This window comes from Coregonus lavaretus, assembly GCF_964263955.1.
Source record: "Coregonus lavaretus genome assembly, chromosome: 13".
Lineage (NCBI taxonomy): Eukaryota > Metazoa > Chordata > Actinopteri > Salmoniformes > Salmonidae > Coregonus > Coregonus lavaretus.
Genome location: NC_140000.1, coordinates 21,680,264 through 21,702,641, shown reverse-complemented (window position 1 = coordinate 21,702,641; position 22,378 = coordinate 21,680,264). Strand labels below are relative to the sequence as shown.

The 22,378-nt window shown below is 44.8% G+C and overlaps 1 protein-coding gene across 1 annotated transcript in view; it reads right to left on the bottom strand.

Annotated features, from left to right (window-relative positions):
* LOC311139969 (uncharacterized protein) overlaps nucleotides 1–21,931 on the bottom strand; it is a gene marked incomplete at both ends in the record, with an annotated part of 25,056 nt that extends 3,125 nt beyond the window's left edge. Inside the window, 3 exons of the mRNA XM_084174957.1 lie at nucleotides 5,650–5,662; nucleotides 10,971–11,928; nucleotides 21,847–21,931. Of these exons, the coding sequence (XP_084031083.1) occupies nucleotides 5,650–5,662; nucleotides 10,971–11,928; nucleotides 21,847–21,931 (1,056 nt within the window). The remainder of the gene's footprint in view (nucleotides 1–5,649; nucleotides 5,663–10,970; nucleotides 11,929–21,846) is intronic.
* Between the last annotated feature and the right edge of the window lie 447 nt (nucleotides 21,932–22,378).

The following is a 22,378-nucleotide window of genomic DNA, read 5'->3' as shown; positions in this document are numbered from 1 at the left end:
GAGGGTAAATGGGGGATAGGAAGGAAAGGGGGATGGGATGGGAGCAGGTTAGTGGGGGGTACTGTACAAAGGGAAGGAGGACGAGGGATAATACAAGGGTAATGGAGGGGAGGATCAGCAACGTTAATCAGAGCCCAGTGTGACTGTCACAACATTGATCAGTGCTTCCCCATGTTTTACAACTAGAGTCCCAGCCTAGTCAGCCCCCAAAGAGATACTAAAATAATCCATTGAAACTAATTTAATTGGGAAATTAAGGTGTGGGAAGTCATTAGGTGGGTGGCACCATGATCTGGAAAATGTTATCGGTAGAGGAAACAAATCAGTCAAACTATCACCCATATGCCACCTCTGGCAATACAAACCCCATTACCCTACTAAGTAACGCTTTACTTGACACCTAGCGTCATAACCCGTTATGACACGGTCATAACCATGTCATAACAGCTGACATAACTTGTCCTAACCTGTCATAATATGGTCGTAACACTGTCATGACAAATATATTTAGACCTGTTGTGTCATATATTGCGTTATTTTATGGCTGGTTATGACACCTACATAAGAGTGTCAAAACTCGCTCCATTACACTATAGCCGACTTGTCGACAGTATTTTTTTGTTACATAAGATTATCTGAAATTGGCCATATTAAAGTGTCATTGTAATTGCGCACACATTGATGTCAGACATGCACCTACCCCAATACTCTGTTGCTAATGACTGGGATGAATGCAGGAGTAGATTTCAGGAGCAGGAAAATACACCCTCTTTTTGACTGATGACTGACATAAGGGCATGTACGTGATAGGCCTTTCTGGCAACATGATTCTGATGGTTATAATTCTTAGTCCAAGTAAAGTGACACAGTATAGTCATAATGCTTCATGACATTGTCATAAAGTGTATTTTCTTAGTCCAAGTAAAGTGACGCAGGATGGTCATAATGTCTCTTGACAGCATGATAAAGTGGATTTTCTACAAGTTCTTAAAAATAAGATGATAAAAAAACATGACTGTAATGAAATCATTACAACAACAACAATGGATTTAAGAAACAAACTTTCAAACGAAAGGAAACTTCTTGGCAGGGAAAAACACATTTGAATAAATGTGGGTTTTGACACTCTTTTGTAGGTGTCATAATATACACAACATGACCAAAAGTATGTGGACACCTGCTCGTCGAACATCTCATTCCAAAATCATGGGCATTATTACGGAGTTGATCCGCCCTTTGCTGCTATAACAGCCTCCACTCTTCTGGCAAGGCTTTCCACTAGATGTTGGAACATTGCTGCGGCGACTTGCTTCTATTCAGCTGCAAGAGCATTAGTGATGTTGGGCGATTAGGCCTGGCTCGCAGTCGGCGTTCCAATTCATCCCAAAGGTGTTCGATGGGGTTGAGGTGAAGGCTCTGTGCAGGCCAGTCAAGTTCTTCCACACCGATCTCGACAAACCATTATTTAATTTTTTTACCCCCTTTTTCTCCTCAATTTCGTGATATCCAATTGCGATCCAATTACAATCTGGTCTCATCGCTGCAACTCCTTAACGGGCTCGGGAGAGGCGAAGGTCGAGTCATGCATCCTCCGAAACATGACACGCCAAACCACGCATCTTAACACCCGCCCGCTTAACTTGGAAGCCAGCTGCACCAATGTGTCGGAGGAAACACCGTTCAGCTGATGACCGAAGTCAGCCTGCAGGCGCCCGGCCCGCCACAAGGAGTCCCGCGATGAGCCAAGTAAAGCCCCCCCGGCCAAACCCTCCCCTAACCCGGACGACGCTTGGCCAATTGTGCACCGCCCTATGGGACTCCCGGTCACGGCCGGTTGTGACACAGCATGGCATCAAACCAGGGTCTGTAGTGACGCCTCAAGCACTGTGATGCAGTGCCTTAGACCGCTGCGCCACTCGGGAGGCCTCGACAAACCATTTCTGTATGGACCTTTCTTTGTGCATGGGGGCATTGTCATGCTGAAACAGGAAAGGGCCTTCCCCAAACTGTTGCCACAAAGTTGGAAGCACAGAAAAGTCCCTTCACTGGAACTAAGGGGCCTTTCCCGAACCATGAAAAACAGCCCCACACCATTATTCTTCCTCCACCAAACTCTACAGTTGGCACTATGCATTGGGGCAGGTAGCGTTCTCCTGGCATCCGCCAAACCCAGATTCATCCGTCAGACTGCCAGATGGTGAAGCGTGATTCATCACTCCAGAGAATGCGTTTCCACTGCTCCAGAGTCCAATGGTGGCGAGCTTTACACCACTCCAGCCGACGCTTGGCATTGCACATGGTGATCTTAGGCTCGTGTGTGGCTGCTTGGCCATTGAAACCCATTTCATGAAGCTCCTTCCAGAAGCAATTTGGAACTCGGTAGTGAGTGTTGCAACCGAGGACAGACAATTGTTACGCGCTACGCACTTCAGCGGTCCCGTTCTGTGAGCTTGTGTGGCCTACCACTTTGCGGCTGAGCCGTTGTTGCTCCTAGACGTTTCCACTTCACAATAACAGCACTTACAATTGACCGGGGCAGCTCTAGCAGGGCAGAAATTTGACAAACTGACTTGTTGGAAAGGTGGCATCCTATGACGGTGCCACTCTTGGCATTCTCTTAACCAGCTTCATGAGGAATGTTTTTCCAACAGTCTTGAAGGAGTTCCCACATATGCTGAGCACTTGTTGGCTGCTTTTCCTTCACTCTGCGGTCAAACTCATCCCAAACCATCTCAATTGGGTTGAGGTCGGGGGATTGTGGAGGCCAGGTCATCTGATGCAGTGCTCCATCACTCTCCTTGGTCAAATAGCCCTTACACAGCCTGGATGTATGTTTTGGGTCATTGTCCTGTTGGAAAACAAATGACAGTCCCACTAAGCGCAAACCAGATGGCATAGAGTATCGCTGCAGAATGCTGTGGTAGCCATGCAGGTTAAGTGTGCCTTGAATTCTAAATAAATCACAGACAGTGTCACCAGCAAAGCACCATCACACTTCCTCCTCCATGCTTCACAGTGGGAACCACACATGCAGAGATCATCCGTTCACCTACTCTTTATTTGGGCTGCAATCTGAGGTAGCAATTAACTCTAGTGAACTTGTCCTCTGCAGCAGAGGTAACTCTGGGTCTTCCTTTCCTGTGGCGGTCCTCATGAGAGCCAGTTTCATCATAGCGCTAGATGGTTTTGGCAATTGCAGTTTAAGAAACTTTCGAAGTTCTTGAACTTTTCCGGATTGACTGACCTCCATGTCTTAAAGTAATGATGGACTGTCGTTTCTCTTTGCTTATTTGAGCTATTCTTGCCATAATATGGACTTGGTCTTTTACATAATAGGGCTATCTTCTTTATACCACCTCTACTTGTCACAACACAACTGATTTGCTCAAATGCATTAAGAAGGAAAGAAATTCCACAAATTAACTTTTAACAAGGCACAGCTGTTAATTGAAATGCATTCCAGGTGACTACCTCATGAAGCTGGTTGAGAGAATGCCAAGAGTGTGCAAAGCTGTCATCAAGGCAAAAGGTGGCTAATTTGAAGAATCGGAAATATAAAATATATTTTGATTTGTTTAACCCTTTTTTGGTTACTACATGATTCCATATGTGTTATTTCATAGTTTTGATGTCTTCACTATTTTTCTACAATGTAGAAAATAGTAAAAATAAAGAAAAACCCTTGAATGAGTAGGTGTGTCCAAACCTTTGACTGGTACTGTACATGTAGTACGCCTGCCCCATGTTCCATTTAACAGACAGATAATCCAATGAAGGTACTAGCATCATACACTTTACAATAAATAGCACCAAGGTATGACCATAGCATAGTCAATAGTGCTGCTTAAGTTCTTCTCCGCTGTGTGTGTGTGTGTGTGTGTGTGTGTGTGTGTGTGTGTGTGTGTGTGTGTGTGTGTAACACAAATCAACAAACCAGACTCTACTGCCACGGAATGGCTCATCGGATACATTGGACTACCTTACTGTGTCCGTGTTTGTGTGGGTCTGTGTGTTTGGGTCTGTGTGTTTGCACATGTGTGTGTGTGTTCCCTGATCTGAGCCCTCTAACTAGATCTTCATCTCCTGTGTCTGACCTCTTGACCTCTTGAATGACCCTGTGCTCTCTTACTTCTGCTGATTTGTGGAGGGGGTCTTAATATAGCCATAATCCTAGAGGAGAAGGAGTGTGTGCATGCACATGTATGTTTATTTGTGTGTGTGCTTTTCATAAAGTGACCAGAAATCCTAAATTGCCATGACTACATGGGACTCCTGGTGGTAATACCTCTTCTTAATTATCTCAAGCTGCAGGGACACACACACACACATGCACATATACACACACTAACACACACACACACAAAGCTATGACTGTACACACACACATGCTCACAGTTAATTCAACCTGGCTCGCCCTGATGTGTTTCCATACTGGCAGGCAGGACTCATTTTCTCTCTCTGTCCCTCCTACTCTCTCTTTTTCTTTGCCATGTCTATCTCCATCCATCTCGCTCTCTTTCCCTCCTACACTCCATTTTACAGAGTGTTGTCCTCAGTCCTCCAGCTTTGGGGGAAATTATTAAAGATGTTAGCGCTCTCAGGCCATGTCAGTTCGGATAGTAGAGAGAGGTAATCTATTGATAACGTTAGGTAGATCAAACATTCAAATTAGCCACTTCATGACTGTTACAGACTGTTCTTTTTAAACTAGTCTTACTAACCATATCCAAACCAACGCACAGATGCACACACACATGTAGTATGCAAACACTTACAATACACACATACACAGCAGGACATGGCTTTGTCGGTAAACCCCAGAAAGGGATATGGAGGACAGACACAACCAACTACTTGTAGGAGTGTGTTATAACAGAGGGCAGAGCCCTTTGCACTCATCCCACTGTAATTCAATTGGGCTGGTGTATGAATCAGCCTCAGTTCACCATTACACACACACACACACACACACACACACACAAACTGGGCTAAAATTGTGCCATAGCTCCACTGACCCATATTGCCTCTTAGCCCAACCTCAGACAGAACTTGGACTGTCCCTCAGTGTCACACAGATCTTCACTGACTCAGTCCAACAGTCTCGAGGGACAGTGTCATCTAATATGGAGGTCTCACAGACATCAAAATCAATGTACTTAGTGCATTGTTTACTGTTTACTATGATCTCTTTAAGCCCACCAAAGACCTTGTCTTCTAAAAGTGTAGTGATAACCATTTACATTTGAGTCATTTATCAGATGCAGATTGACTTACAGGAGCAATTAGGGTTAAGTGCCTTGCTCAAGGGCACATCTACAGACTTTTCACCTAATCGGCGCAGGGATTCGAACCAGCGATCTTTCAATTACTGGCCCAACACTCTTAACCACTAGACTACCTGCCGCCACAATGCTGTAATATCCTAGTTAAGTTTTATGGTAGTGATTTGCGATATTGCTCTTGGCTTTCCTACTCTATGAACTGTTCCTACAATGATTGTAATTGAGGATTATATGGACCGTGGCTCCAATGATACTAAAACCAGTATAAAGGATAAGACCAATCTCTGCACAGATTGGGCATCTGCCATCTCAATCACACACCTCATCTCTGGCCATTAGGCCTGCTGGGAGATTACCTACTGCTGACCTGCCACAGGAAACTGTCAGGGTCAAGAGGTCAGGGTCAAGATCACTGAACAGTTTAACTGTGTAGCCACACACTAATGAGAAACTGTGTGTCTGCAGGGGGAGGAGAACAGAGGGTCATTATGTCATGATTAGGGCCTTGAGTTGGGAGAGGTTCTATTGGGGTCACAGTAAAAACAAAACGTGTGTGTGTGTGTGTGTGTGTGTCCGTGTGTATGCGTACCTGCATGTGTGTGTGTCTCAACTTGAGTGTATGTGCACACACACATTTGTGTGAGCTCTCCTGTTGTGTGAACATAATCACGTTGGCATGGCGACCCTGTCTGTTCGATACATCTGTGCCAGCTCTCATTGCCATCATCATCTCCATCAGCGCCAGTCAGGAGGTGATGGCCAACCAGGGACTAGCCACCGCGCATACATTTGCATGCTAATCCACACAGATGCTCGCTAATTTCTGATCTCTCCCTGCTGATTCGTTCATTCAGTGAGTTACAGGATTAAGGGAAATAAAGATCTTGGCATAGATCTGCATAATGTGCCTTTGCTCTATTACTCACAGCCAGAAGGGTTTTATAACAATGGGTTGGATGAGTTTGAGGAGGAGGGGGTGTTGTTGAAGGAGGGGTCTTAGACAGAGGTACAGCTGTGCCCCTCAACAGTTTAGGCATCTAGGGTTTTAGTGCTCCATTCCATTTAAACTCAAGCTAATTCCTGAAATTGAATCAGACATAGGATTTGAAACCCTTTCTGAAACCCGATCTACATAATGGGAAGGTTTCAGTTCAAATCCCATGTTACCTGATGTAATGGATGAATCAATGCCACTCGTTTGGTGGCTGAGCCAGAATACCACTGGATGTGTCTGTCTAACATCTCATACTAACCAACCAGCACCTCCTCCCCCATCCATCCCAGTAACCGTATTAATCCTCAACCTAACATGATGACATGTCATGGTTTTCCTACTCATGTAACCTGGCTTAGACTTTCTCCTCATGGTGACCTCTATAAAGATATGTTGGCCTGGCATCAATGCACCAGGATTGGGAACCTTGTAAAACACACAAAATCACACAATCACTTTTTGACCAACCTTAATCAGTTTCATCTAGAAATACATGTTTCACATTGCAATACATGTTCATATAAAGTAATTGCCTTCCACAATGCAATTCTCACATTACTTTTGATATGATTCTCCTCTAATTTGTTAAAATAAATTTTACTATTACTTAATCCAACCGCTCTTAATTGATAATCACTTAACCGTAACTGGTTTGTCTCCTACAGATTTTGAGAACTACATAATGAAAATGTATGTTTGTTAAGTATAAACGTGAAGTATGATATATATATTGTAATGCACTATTACGACTATTATGATTTTACTTCACAGTAAGTTTTAAAAAATCTGATAATGACAAGATCAGAGATGTACTATATGTAATGCATCCCCTATACTGTAAACATATATCCAAAATGAAGTTGCTGGGGTATTTTGCTTTACTAAAATTGCATTGGCCAATACAGTACTGTAATACTGTAATATATGCCATTTACGAAGCAGGCGTTTTTATCCAAAGTGACATTTTTGTATGTGACCCCAGTGGGACTCAAACCCACCACCCTGGTGTATGTGACCCCAGTGGGACTCAAACCCACCACCCTGGTGTATGTGACCCCAGTGGGACTCAAACCCACCACCCTGGTGTATATGACCCCAGTGGGACTCAAACCCACCACCCTGGTGTATGTGACCCCAGTGGGACTCAAACCCACCACCCTGGTGTATGTGACCCCAGTGGGACTCAAACCCACCACCCTGGTGTATGTGACCCCAGTGGGACTCAAACCCACCACCCTGGTGTATATGACCCCAGTGGGACTCAAACCCACCACCCTGGTGTTGCTAGTGTCAAGCTCTTAATACTGTAACTGAGCCACTTACAGGACCACTATAATACATACGTACAATACAATACTGTAAAATACAATACATGATTACAATACAAGTGGAAGGTGTATGATTGCCATCCCCATGAGCGTGTCACCCTCCTCCAGGCTATGGATGAGGCATGCAATGACATCAATCCAGACCTATGTCAGGCTTGGATTTGTCATGCCCCAAAAAAAATCCCCAGGTGCATGAACAATGAGGACATTTACTGTGATGTCGATGACAACCTATGGCCAAATGCTCAAGACAGGCTTGATGCAAGCTAGTGCCTGCTAAACATTATGTTTCTTTCATTCATTTCATTTCTTTCATTTGATTACAGTACACCTATGTTGTAATGACATCTGAACAATATATTTTTGCATTAATGATTGTGAAAGATGTCTTCAATGATCACACATAGGATAGGATTTATGGAAATAAGATTTTCCATTTTTGGTGGGTCAACTTTGATGGGTAGTGCCAGTGTATTGCCTAATGTGAAAACAGTGTAATATTATGTAATGTAAAGTACTGTAGCTTACTGCATTCAAAGGGCAATTTTGAAACATGTATCTTTCATTTTTTGCTATTCGATTAACTGGTTGTTAAAATAACTAAATTCAGAAGATATCATTGTGTTGTGTTTTGGTGATTAAAATTGTGGTCCTCTGTAGCTCAGTTGGTAGAGCACGGCGCTTGTAACGCCAAGGTAGTGGGTTCAATCCCCGGGACCACCCATACACAAAAATGTATGCACGCATGACTCTAAGTCGCTTTGGATAAAAGCGTCTGCTAAATGGCATATTATTATTATATTATTAAATCAATGTTCTCATGGTATTTCACAGTAAACGTACAGTATATTTTGGATCAATGGTTGTGTGGTGAAAGTCTCCAAACAAAATAAATGCACAATAAAAGGTTTTGAATATAAGACTTGCTGATTTACAAGTGTTACCAGTTTGGAGTTTTGTACTAAGAGTTAAGAAAATTCACCACAAAACGGTATTATACATTGTCTGTGGTTGAGACGCTGATAGGCTGTGGAGCTTTGGCCAGTGTTGACCATACTCATATGATGGCTAAAATATGGAAATAGAATTAGGGCAAGAAAATAGAATAGAATATGGAAATAGAATTAGGGCATGTGTGTGTGTGTGTGTGTGTGTGTGTGTGTGTGTGTGTGTGTGTGTGTGTGTGTGTGTGTGTGTGTGTGTGTGTGTGTGTGTGTGTGTGTGTGTGTGTGTGTGTGTGTGTGTGTGTGTGTGTGTGTGTGTGTGTGTGTGTGTGTGTGTGTGTGTGTGTGTGTGTGTGTGTGTGTGTGTGTGTGTGTGTGTGTGTGTGTGTGTGTGTGTGTGTGTGTGTGTGTGTGTGTGTGTGTGTGTGTGTGTGTGTGTGTGTGTGTGTGTGTGTGTGTGTGTGTGTGTGTGTGTGTGTGTGTGTGTGTGTGTGTGTGTGTGTGTGTGTGTGTGTGTGTGTGTGTGTGTGTGTGTGTGTGTGTGTGTGTGTGTGTGTGTGTGTGTGTGTGTGTGTGTGTGTGTGTGTGTGTGTGTGTGTGTGTGTGTGTGTGTGTGTGTGTGTGTGTGTGTGTGTGTGTGTGTGTGTGTGTGTGTGTGTGTGTGTGTGTGTGTGTGTGTGTGTGTGTGTGTGTGTGTGTGTGTGTGTGTGTGTGTGTGTGTGTGTGTGTGTGTGTGTGTGTGTGTGTGTGTGTGTGTGTGTGTGTGTGTGTGTGTGTGTGTGTGTGTGTGTGTGTGTGTGTGTGTGTGTGTGTGTGTGTGTGTGTGTGTGTGTGTGTGTGTGTGTGTGTCTGTCTGTCTGTCTGTCTGTCTGTCTGTCTGTCTGTCTGTCTGTCTGTCTGTCTGTCTGTCTGTCTGTCTGTCTGTCTGTCTGTCTGTCTGTCTGTCTGTCTGTCTGTCTGTCTGTCTGTCTGTCTGTCTGTCTGTCTGTCTGTCTGTCTGTCTGTCTGTCTGTCTGTCTGTCTGTCTGTCTGTCTGTCTGTCTGTCTGTCTGTCTGTCTGTCTGTCTGTCTGTCTGTCTGTCTGTCTGTCTGTCTGTCTGTCTGTCTGTCTGTCTGTCTGTCTGTCTGTCTGTCTGTCTGTCTGTCTGTCTGTCTGTCTGTCTGTCTGTCTGTCTGTCTGTCTGTCTGTCTGTCTGTCTGTCTGTCTGTCTGTCTGTCTGTCTGTCTGTCTGTCTGTCTGTCTGTCTGTCTGTCTGTCTGTCTGTCTGTCTGTCTGTCTGTCTGTCTGTCTGTCTGTCTGTCTGTCTGTCTGTCTGTCTGTCTGTCTGTCTGTCTGTCTGTCTGTCTGTCTGTCTGTCTGTCTGTCTGTCTGTCTGTCTGTCTGTCTGTCTGTCTGTCTGTCTGTCTGTCTGTCTGTCTGTCTGTCTGTCTGTCTGTCTGTCTGTCTGTCTGTCTGTCTGTCTGTCTGTCTGTCTGTCTGTCTGTCTGTCTGTCTGTCTGTCTGTCTGTCTGTCTGTCTGTCTGTCTGTCTGTCTGTCTGTCTGTCTGTCTGTCTGTCTGTCTGTCTGTCTGTCTGTCTGTCTGTCTGTCTGTCTGTCTGTCTGTCTGTCTGTCTGTCTGTCTGTCTGTCTGTCTGTCTGTCTGTCTGTCTGTCTGTCTGTCTGTCTGTCTGTCTGTCTGTCTGTCTGTCTGTCTGTCTGTCTGTCTGTCTGTCTGTCTGTCTGTCTGTCTGTGATTGATTGTGCACTTGTGGGTCGCGTGACTACCACACTACAACCGAATGGTTGAAATTGATCTGGCAAAACAATGGAAGTTTCCTCATAAAAATCCTTGTAAAGCGTCCAGGAACACGTGTTGCTTTATATTCTCTAGTCTATAGCACTGAGCTGCTTCATATGGGAGTCAATTTTTCATTTACATGGACATACATGGTTTTCTCTCTCTCTCTCTCTCTTCTCTCTCTCTCTCTCTCTCTCTCTCTCTCTCTCTCTCTCTCTCTCTCGCTCCCTCTCTCTCTCTCTCTCTCTATCCGTCTCTCTCTCTCTCTCTCTCTCTCTCTCTCTCTCTCTCTCTCTCTCTCTCTCTCTCTCTCTCTCTCTCTCTCTCTCTCTCTCTCTCTCTCTCTCTCTCTCTCTCTCTGTATGTGATGGGGAACTGTTTTCCACCCTCCATCTCATTCACTCATCAGGCTAGCTCATACTTTCTAAACACATTGTCAAGGGTGTAGATATCTGTTATTGTAATGTAGACAGAGATAATGGATTTGATTGGGTTCAATTTCATGTTGTTTATCTCTGGTATGTTAGTAAATTAGATTTCTTCCATCTGGATGCCTTGCCTATGATGTAAGGGCATGATGGCTGTGTGTGCCAGAGTATTTGTGCGTGTGTGCGTGTGTGAGTGCGCTCATTCCATCTCTCACCTGCAGAAGACACCCATCCCCTCCAGAAGGTAGCACTGGCCTCCGTTGAAGCAGTAGCTGGGTAGGGTGTCACAGGGGGAGCGGCAGGTTCCATTCTGCTTCACATAGCCCTGGCGGCAGCCACCGGCCCCGTCTGAGCCATCCACTGGTAATGCTGGAGGGGCGGCCGCAGGGCCCTCTGGAGCAGCAGCAGCACCCCCACTGGGAAGCCTCTTGTCTGGGGTGAAGGAGCCGGAACCTGGGGGAGCCCTGGTCCTGGAGCGAGATGGAGGCGCAGCAGTTAGCCTCAAGTCGTCATCCCCATCCAGAGTATCAGTAGGGGTGCTGTAGGAGTACTCGTCAGGGGTGGGCGACGTACCGTCCTCGTACGGCGTGAGGTAGTCATAGTTGTCTGGCATGGCCCAGGAAGTGGGGTCACCACCCTGGAGCTCGTGGGCCAATGAGGAGGGAGAGGGTGGGGCCAGGTCCAGGCCGCGGCCACGAGAGGCAGGGTCGAAGAAGTCCACGGTGAGGACATCTGGGCGGGAGGGGTTAGCGGCGGCGGGGGGCGGGGCAGTGGTGGTGGCCAGATTGGCTATTCCGAAGACGTTGTCTTCGCCGTTGAGCCATGGTGGGTCTGTGTGCTCCTCTTCATCAACTTCCTCCTCCGTGCCACGGGGGTTGCTAGGCAGCAGGAGCTCTGTCTCTGCTGAGTCGGGGCTGATCCTGGGCGGGGTTACCACCTCCTCCTCGGCTGGCAACACCCCTTCTCCCAGCATGCCGCTGCCCTGCTCCTCTTCGGAGCGGGGAATGCGACCGACCTTCTGGGTCACCGTGACGACGGGGCTGAATGAGCTGCTGACCCCGGTCACCTCGATAACAACATCATTCACTTTGGCCGCTTCCTCGACCTTACTGGGCAGGGATGTCACGTTGGCTATGGTGTCCAACTCAGTGACATTGGCCCCCAGAGTGTTCACTACAAACATACAGAAAACAATGTTGTCAGGGGTCAGGTCTCATAACCACACACAGCCATGAGTCAATATCCTTTTATCAATCTGTCCACTAAATGTCATTCATAATACAAAACACAGACACAGGACTTGACTATAAGCGGCAGAGATACAGATGTAGGATCTTAATTTGAGCCAGTTTGCTACGGCATGAAAATAATCCTGCAGCAACAAGAAATGTGAATTATTATGTGCATTATAATGAATGGACATTATTTTGTAGGGGTTGATACATTTTTTGTTAAGGCAAGTGAAGTCTGACATTTTTTAAGTGGAAATTACAAACTTTAGAAGCCTTTTTAAACATCGGATACACTACAAGTTTGCATTTCCTGCATTTCCTGCGATTCTCAGCAACAAAATTAATTAACATCCTACATCTGTAGTAAACAAACATGCATTGAGGCTTCAGCCCAGAATCCACACACGAGTTGTGTCAACTATGCCAGTGAATGACTGAACATATCGTGACTCAATTCCCTAGTCATTGGGCGGGATCTGTCTCCCATGCTGGCTCAGCAGTCCAGCATTTACCCTGAGGCTAAAATGCTAAACAAATTAAACCAAGATGGACTGGCCATATAGTTATCCACTGGTCAATTACTTCAGCCAAGTGTAACTCCTTATTCCTCCCCTAAAGCAGCTTTGGTGAACCCCATGGATTAAGTGTAATAATTTACTAATGTACTTGAATGGCAAGGAGCTGGGATTAGGGATTATGGTTTGGGGTTTGGGGTTTAGGGTCTCCGGGGCTCCCTGTGGGGGGTGGAGTGATCTGGAGGGGAGATGGTCATATGCCATCTTCACCCTGCAGTCTCAAAGAGAGCAGCGCTGAGAGAAACACATTGAGACACATTACTTTAACCAGACAAACATGTAGTTCAGTGAAAGAGTGTTGGACTTACTTGTCAGTAAGAGACACCAACATGTTTTCTTTCACAGAAATGCCATCATCATATTTAATAAGCGCTATGCCATTTGTGACGTGATGTCTAGGTTTTAGCGTGGTGTCCAAGAAAAACATTCACACCCACACAAACCAATAGCTCATATGAAACAATATAACTATTTCTTCATTAAAAGTGGTGCATGACAACCAAATAACTCACAAAACTTCAACAAAACCAGTTGCTATTATACTAGCATTATTTGTAAGAAATATACAGTAGGCCTATAGAGTATTACATTACTAAGCAGATAAAGGTTGTTAATGGGTGCCGTCACATTAGTATTATGGTAGCTGCCAGGTGGAATCCTGGGCTTATTTCTGCTGTAGTCAGAGAAACAGAGGCTTTTGAAATGAGGGTGAATTTTGAGTTAATCCATCCATCCACCAGATACACTCAATTCTGCTACTCACACAGAGACGCACGGACACACACACCCACACACAAACACACAAACACACACACACACACACACAGGCATTCCCTCATTAAGTGATGGACTCTACAGGGAACAGAACAGGCTAGCTAACTCTGTGTGAGTAGTCCCCAGGGGAGAAGGCTACTCAACAGACAGCTCCCTTCGACGGTAAAGAGACACTTTAGTCACACTTCTGTGTTTGTTCAGCTCTAACAACCACTCATTCACTTTGTGTCTTTTATAGTTGTATGTTTGGAAAGCAAACAGAGAGAGAAAGTAACGTTCCAAAGACAAGGTCTGTCTCATTGTTTCTGGCAAAATGGCCAAACAGTAACCTTGGCTAAGTCTTGGTTTCCTGTTGTTTTCACCATCAACAACTATATCAGTATAGTGGGCTAACAGCCTTAGAAATTGTATTGTGATGCACGACTGTCATTTATGTGCAGTATTAATGTCTAGATTTCATGGATGTCGGGTTTGTTAGGGTTATGATGTCAGGAATACAGGAGTTCAACTCTTTCATCAAGTAAAACATCCCATACATGTGGTTCTCTCTTCTAAAAGGTCATATAATCATTATATAAGCAATGTCATATCATGGAGAATCATAGGCTGTCCAAAACTAGAATCTTCAAGCGATTACTTCAAGATAAAAATAAATCATCTTCAAAGGCTTCTTAAACCTTTTACTGCAGTGGGCTAAATCAGGGTCACACAGAGTGTTTCTTGGTAGTCTTAAACCTCTTAAATGTAATGTCCCCATATTTGGGGGACCCTATTAGATTTGTTTTATTCAATTCAGTCTGGTATGAGAACGGTAGCCCCTATCTGCAAATGCAGGGTGTCTGCGGAAAACTGAGTATCTTGGCTATTGATCGGTGCCTTCAAATCTTTGGTGTGACTTACTACCATATATGGGCATACATATTTATAAGGGCAGGCCGAGCCGATGACCTAATTTAAATATGGCTGCTACCTACATTCTGGTTAGTGTTGTGAAGCATAAACTAAATCAACACGGAGTACGTTGATACACACCGAAAGCCGGGATTCCACAGATCATGAGGATATCTTATTTGTCTGCCTGTGACCTACCGTTATTGATCACCAGCCCGAGAGTCAAAATGTTTATTTTACACAACGTTTTCACCAAACAGCAAACATCTTACAGGGTAAGCTTCAATTTGGTCTGTGTTTGAGCTATAGCTACATGGGGGGTATCAAATGAATCCTTAGGTTGGTAGGAACAAATCTAGACTATTGCCAATGTTATCTGATCATGTATGACTTAATGGAAACATTGAATGTCCACCGAGTGACTATATCTTTGCTCATCAAAAATATGATGTTGCCTGCTTACGCGCTGTAGGCATCCATTACACAGGGGATTGGCTACTGTCACCTTGACAGTCTTTTAGCCAATGAGATAAACTTTCCAGGGATATGCAGTTGACCTGGGTGGGACAAAGCAAGGCCTAGAACCTTTTATGCGTAATGCAAACTATTGCTACCTGGCTCAGAAACTTGGAAACCTCCCGTGACCACACCTGACACCACTTACTAAAACATCTGGCCATTTCTAATTGTTAGTTCTATCAATCCCATAATTTTTTCTGACATTGTTCACATGTTGTGGAAGCCATCTGATGTGTTTAAGCTCTAGTCATCAATAATTCACTTATAGCTTGTCAATGAAAGATGACTTTCAAAATAAAAAAATACTTATGGTGTGTGTTATTTTGATCTTGTGTATTCTGAACTATGTAACTCCTATCTATTTTCTGATAATTTCCTCATAATCTCCCAGATGTGTTCTTTCTAAATATACCAGGTTTTTGCATGTCAGAATCATGTAATTACACATGAATAGCAGTTACTTTTGGGTATGTCTATTTAGGTGGAAATCTACATTTTGCCAGGAAACAAAAGTATACACCTCACACACATGGTTATGGGCTTAAAGAAAAGAAGACACCTGTACCATGTCAGATATAGAGTTGAAATGTATTACATTTGAGTTTGCATACCAATATAACACTTTATATACATCACAGAAGACTGAAATATAACAAAACCGTTTGACATAGAAACACCGGATTTTCTGCAGGTTTTTTAAAATAATGTCAATTAATTATGAAATTATGAAAAATATGAATAACATTCCACCCATGAGGCCACTAGAGGGCGATTTGGTAATTTGACTGCAGGAAAGGTTATTAATCACTCATCTACGTAGACACACACACTCTCTCTCTCTCAACCCCTTCCGTTTCTCTCTCTGTCTGTCTCTCTCTCTCTAGGGAGGACACCAGCAGTGCTCTTGAAGAGCCATCCTATTGGAGGCAGCAGTGTGCCTGTCTGCCAGGGAGCTTTGCTGCTTCTCTGAAGTGAGTTTCAATTAAAAATGTATCCTCACATAGAGTCTTGTTAGCCTAATTGGATTAACAAGGAGCCTTTTGATTTTGTTGGGCACCACCGGCAAGGACTAGGGTTGTAAAATTCAGTGAACTTTTAATAAATTCCCTGGTCTTTCAGAAATCCTGGTTGGAGGTTTCCGGATTCCGGGAATCCTCCAACTGGGATTTCGGGAAAACCAGTGCATTTTTTGAAAGTTCACAGAATTTTGCAACCCTAACCAGGACCCATAGATAGAGAACCACTGTAAACAGCATATCTCCCACTGGTCCACATAGCTCCTCATCACTTGACCAAGGGACAAATAATGGCTTTTGATTCAATAAGGATAACTGAAGTGATCCTTTTAGGTTTAGTCATAGAGACTTCTGCTCACATGCAGGGAGAGTGGGCCTGCCCGTATATGTGCGGCTGTTTCTGAAGTCAAACTAGAACACATGAAGGCACTTACGCCATTCTTGGAGTTACTTGAGTTGAGGTTTCCATTGAAAGACTTGTAAACACCAGAGACAAATAGCAGTTTAATTCTCTTTAAACAATGTGAAGACACTGATTTGATTTATCCAGTTGCAAGGCAAGACTATTAATACCAGTCTAAAAATACTTCATATTGCGTTTGAGAACAAGCAGTTTGTGACTGTTTGTGATCAAGCAAAGTTTTAGAAGATCAGAGAATAGAAAACCTGCATGAATTATCTAAAGAAGGTTATTTGAGGTAGAATAACTAAGCCGAAAAATGCAATGTAATTTAAAGCCTAACTTGAGGTAGGCCTACAGATGCAAAACGTTTGTGTAAATCATGGATTGATATCAAAGGGAGACTTGCGTGAGATAGAGGTAGGTTACTTACCTATTCAGTATGAGTAACCAACATCCTGAACACCAACCCAATCCCAGCCAACAAGCTACACTGTGCCCACTATGACACAGAGCCTGTTAACAAGGCTGTGGTATGCGGGATGCCCAATAAAATGGACATTAGATCCACAGGTCCAGCAGGGTGGCAGCCTGGCATGATGCCACAATGGCCTGAATGGGCATTGCCAGGGTAGGGACAGATCCCTGTTTAGATGTGGTCTCCTCACTGTCCCTGGCCTCCACCGCTGATTGTCCCCCTGGCCCAGATGAAATGAGGCTCACAGGGGCCACAGCGGACCCCCGGCCAAGGGCTGTCGGAGAGCAGTGTGTGGCGGCCTGGGATGGTGGGGAGGGGATAAAGTGGTCTTTGTGCTTTCAGACGTAACAGTTCGACAGTGTTACATAAGGAACCCCCTCACCCCTTAAAGGGTATTTTGAGGTGTATGGGGGGGGGGGTTGGGGTAGGTTCCAGCCCCTGTGGTGGAGGGCGTGGGTGGCGGTAATGAGAGGTATTTGGCGTTGCCAGGGGCGATGTTAACAGGGTTGGTGTTGGCTAGCTGCCGGGCCTTTTGTTTCCTGGTTAGTTGGGATGCGCTGCCTACCACCAAATGAAACGGGGGATTGTGATTGGCTATGACAGACAATAAAGAGGACAGTGATTGGGTGTGACAGATTTAAGCTCGCAGACAGTGTATGCTGACCCAGACAGAAGGATATAGGGGTGAAGGTTCAGAGGTCAGGGTGGCCAGAGCAGTGAGATAAAGTACAGCCCTGCTGGCTGTAGCTGCAAATAAATATCTCTGTTTATATCTCTGGGAAAGAGAGGGAGAGAAAGAGAGAAAGCAGTTGAGAGAGAAATTGAAAGATAGAGTGGAGGGAGGCACTTGGAGAGTAAGCGAGAGAGAGTATGGAGTTGCCAAGAGTGAGCGAGTGTAAGATAGGAGGATGGTGTAGTGGAAAAGATGAGTAGACGGAATGGCAGTTAGGAGCGCATGAGAGAGAGAGAGATAAACAGCAAAGGATGATGGTCAAGTGAAAAGGATGATGAGGTTGTGTGTGAGAAAGTGAGTCTGACTGATCACTCGTTTCCATTGAGTTTACAGTGAGCTCCTCTAAACAATCCTCAAGAGAGGACCTCCATACTATATGTAGACACGCACATACACACACACGTGCGCGCATATAACACACTCACACACACACTATATAACCATTATGAATAATGCATTAACCTTTTTCTGTTTACTCAATACAACTCATTAATATCTATGAAAGTGTAAATGCATGGGTCTGCATTGAGCCTTAATTGAATACCCCTGCATTGATTTCCAGCGATCACTCTGCCACTCTCTCCATCTCTCTCTCTATCCCTTCCTCCCTCCATCACATAAAGCCTTTCATTTCTGTGCTCAACAGGTGGCAGGCTGGAGGAGGGATGGGTTGCCATGGCAACAGTCTTGCACTCACTGTGCAGAGAGAGAATTGATGCAGCGTTGCTAACCTAACAGATCTGCATCATGCACTAGCACACAAACACGCGCATGCACTAGCACGTACACGCACACGCACAACGTACATGCACTCACACACAACAAGGACAAAATGCTAATACTCACATTTTCAGACATAAATATTCATTGCGTAAGAACAAAGGGCGTGTGTGCAGGTGTGTGGTTTACATAACACTTGCTATTTGTGTGTGCCTGGTTGTGTGTGTGCCTGGTTGTGTGTGTGTGTCTGGTTGTGTGTGCCTGGTTGTGTGTGTGCATGTGTGTTATCAAAATGCAGAACAGGGATCCTGTCCTCTCTAAGCATGTCCCTCCGGTGTCCATACTCCATACACTACTCCTTTATCTTCCTGCTTTTCCCCTGATTGGTTTAAAGCAGAGGTACTAGGACCCCTGGGGTACTTGGCCTATCCACAGGGCTACTTGAGAAGACTCATGATACCATAGTCTTACTGGTGAAATGCACATGAGAGGTTACCACAGGGGTACTCTAGGCAGAGCAAAATTCAGTTGGTGGTATACAGTAAGCGGAAAAGGTTGGGAACCACTGGTTTAAGTGATTAGCCTAATTAAAAATCAAGGATTCTATAAACTCCCAGCTTTGGAAGGCATCACACAGACCACATTAATCCAGCCATCAGTAAGCTTATTATCTATTTTTCTTATTTGTTCTTTTGTTCTTTCTTGGGCTTGTTTAGCTGAATGTGGTGGTGTGGTGGATTTCTTTATTAATATATAATAATAATAATAATAATATATGCCATTTAGCAGACGCTTTTATCCAAAGTGACTTACAGTCATGCATACATTTTACATATGGGTGGTCCAGGGAATTGGATCCACTATCCTTGTGTTGCAAGCGCCAATGCTCTACCAACTGAGCTACAGAGGACCACCTCTTTGACAGGGAGAGATAGAAAAATTCATGCTAATAGGACAGGGTTCAACTATAGAAGCCGTCTCGGTGATGTAATACGCTCCGCTCTCATTGCAGAGCGCGGTTCGCTTTGTCGAGACAAGATGTGCGCTGACACACTAGGAGGCGCGTGAACAGATATGAACTTGCTGACACACACATACTACTAGAACATGCAAGAACACAAGGATACACACTTATTCTTAACATTATCACAACCTTTGGGAATGCTCACATACACTTTTAAACAGCTGGCCAGGTCAAGCCAACTGACACCTATGTTAATGGTCCCTGTTGGCAACTGCAGGCAGAACCTTGGAGCAGGGGGGTGCAGGTGGTAGGACAGAGAGAACGGGATAACACTATTTGGTCTTCTTTTCTGCTTCTCCCCATGCTTCTCCTCTGATGATGAGATGCAAAGTCACCGCACAATCCCCCTGAAGGAACAGCTATAGCTGCTTGGGAAGGAGGGTGTGCCTAAAACGGGTTTCATGTTACACATGCAGAGGCGTCTTTGCGCTGAGCAAGCCATTGTTTGAGATGGAGGGAGATGGAGTGCAGAGATTCTACCAAGCAGCATGTGAGGTGCTCAGGGTTGAGGTCGTCCACCCAAGGTTCTAATGATTTCAGCTCTCCATTGGTTAAGTGTCCAACCTAGCAGTGAACAAACCTCATTGTATGAATAATGTGAAATGAGTAATGTATAATACTGGGATTAGAGTAAGGAGGGTTGGGACTACACCCATTGGCAGGTGTTTTCTAATGAGCAGACCAATTTATGAAGGATATATAGGTAGGCTGTTTTAGCATGTGGCATATCTGACCTGGGTCACAATTGCCAATTCACAGAGCACATACCACAGTGGCATCATACAGAACACAGAGAGAGAGAGAGAGAGAGAGAGAGAGAGAGAGAGAGAGAGAGAGAGAGAGAGAGAGAGAGAGAGAGAGAGAGAGAGAGAGAGAGAGAGAGAGAGAGAGAGAGAGAGAGAGAGAGAGAGAGAGAGAGAGAGAGAGAGAGAGAGGAGAGAGAGAGAGAGAGAGAGAGAGAGAGAGAGAGAGAGAGAGAGAGAGAGAGAGAGATGTGCACTATTTCTCAAATTTACTTTAAATTGATTTTTAAATGACTGTTATGATGCTCAAAATGTGTGCTATTTCCTAAACTGCTATAAAAAGGCTGGGGGGATTGGCTTGAAGATTAACACACTGCGCTTCAAAGATAATCTGTCTGTGGCAGATGTGTGTCAGCTGGCCAGAGGAGAGCAGAGGAAACAAGGGAGAGGCAGGCAGGAGAGAGAGGCAGGCGGGCGGGCGGGGCGGGAAGGCCGACCTTCCCAGAGTCCATCATTCCCAGAGTCCATCACCATGCCGGCCCCAGGGACATAAATCCTGGAATGTGGCTGAGCCTTGACTACCATTACCCCCTCCATCACCCATCAAACCCGCTCAAACAGCCATCATTCTGAGTGGGGGAGGGGGGATGCCTATACATCCCTCATTACTATCCCCTAACCATCTCTTCACTTCACTATGGAAGACTGAAAATGGCGTCAAGAAGAGATGCCCAGACATGGAACCATTTATTTTCTAATTTTGTGGAACCATTTATTATTATTATTATTATTTTATTTTGCTGCAGCACCCTCAGCACCCTACTTTCCTGCAGCTATGATTTTATATTATTGGCATAGCTGATGTTCTATTATATATCCACCCATTTAATCAGGGCATTTTGACATTGTTTGAGCATGTCTTGGCGCATCGGTACCGTCTTCAGTGCCCTGTTGCTGGGCGGTGATGGGCATAAACGGATCTTTTTGCCGGTTGGACAATAGCTCACCAACCCGGACCAGCGACGCGCTAAGGAGATTCCAGTCTCCAGAGGCTACACAGACGTTTTTTTTACTGACATATGGAGAAATAAATATAGCCTAACATCCCATCCTTCGGTTGACTACATTGCCTGTAAGTAGGTTCCAATTCACAACCATTGGACATCATCGTCCCATCCAAGCAGAAGTGGTCAAACATAACATATAATGGTAATGTCGACCAAGTAGGGACATTGAAATAAAATGAATCGACTAGATTAGGTAGCCTATATCCCCATGATGTCACATTGATTCTATCCCTGGCCTATTCATAGCCAACGACATTATTAAAATGTAAGAAGTGCTGTGATTCCGCACGAGACAATGAGGAAAGAGAGTTTTCAGTGTCTTTCATGTTGTCTATAAAAGCCAAGGAGCGCTGTATCAGAATGTCTGTTCAGATTGGTTGATGAATAATGCAACAGGGACCCCGACCGTAATCCTGCCTTTGTGTCGCCTGGCTCCATCATTGCCATAGTGACAGCAGCAGCCTAGGGGAGCATCTTAGTGCATCGGCTCGCCACTATTACCCCGTAAAACCGATACAGAGAGTGGGTCATTGCTGAAAGGCAATTGTGCCATCCGGCTCTCCAAAAACCAATACGACCACTACAACTTGCATGCAATTGCCTCTCTTTGGAATTGACCCATTGCCCGACAATATCCCATCCAGGATGTCATCTCATAATCCAAATAACATATTAGTTTGCGTCCTGGGCAAAGATAGCCAATGGTGCAGTGCTCAATGACACTATTCTGAGATGAGTGCATGACCAGTCGGCTCTAGCCTACAATAGAAGACTCACTGGCCCCCTTTGTTGGACTGACTCTCTGTGCAAGTGTGTTTTGTCACTGGTTTCACGGTGGTCAGCCTATCATACACATCCGTGGGAAAACAAAGAGACAACCCATGCTTTCTTGTGAGTAAAAAAGTATATGATTTCTTACCATGTACAAAGAGGGGAATCAGAATGTTTGACAGCATCAGTAGCCTCCAGCATCCCGTGCAAAACCTCGTTTCCTTTCCGTTCATGCTTGCGTGTGATAATGGCCAGAAAATCTGATAAAGAACCCTCTGAAAATGTATTGTTCAAAATGGAAATAATTCGAATAGTAAATATTTTGATTTGATTTGTGCCCCCTATCCACGTTAGACTCCCGCCTCCCTGCGCTTCTCCATAGTCACTTCGTCTTGAGTGGTGTGCTCGTATTTACTTCTCCCGCTTCTTCAATTAACCACAGTTCAATCGTTCAAGGCCCCGTCGCCACCGAATATCGGCCAGACGGAGACCTCGCACAGCCAAGGATGGACGTTCCGTACTGGAGCTGAGTTGAGCGCAAGCGAAGGCTGCGGCTCCGTTTGTTTTTGATTAGAGCGATGGCACTTCACCATAGGACGACTGAGAACGCTCGGCGGAATGTGATGCGATCCGCACTGTTCTCACCATCTGGGAAGGGAAAAGGGTTGTTGCTGCCCCCC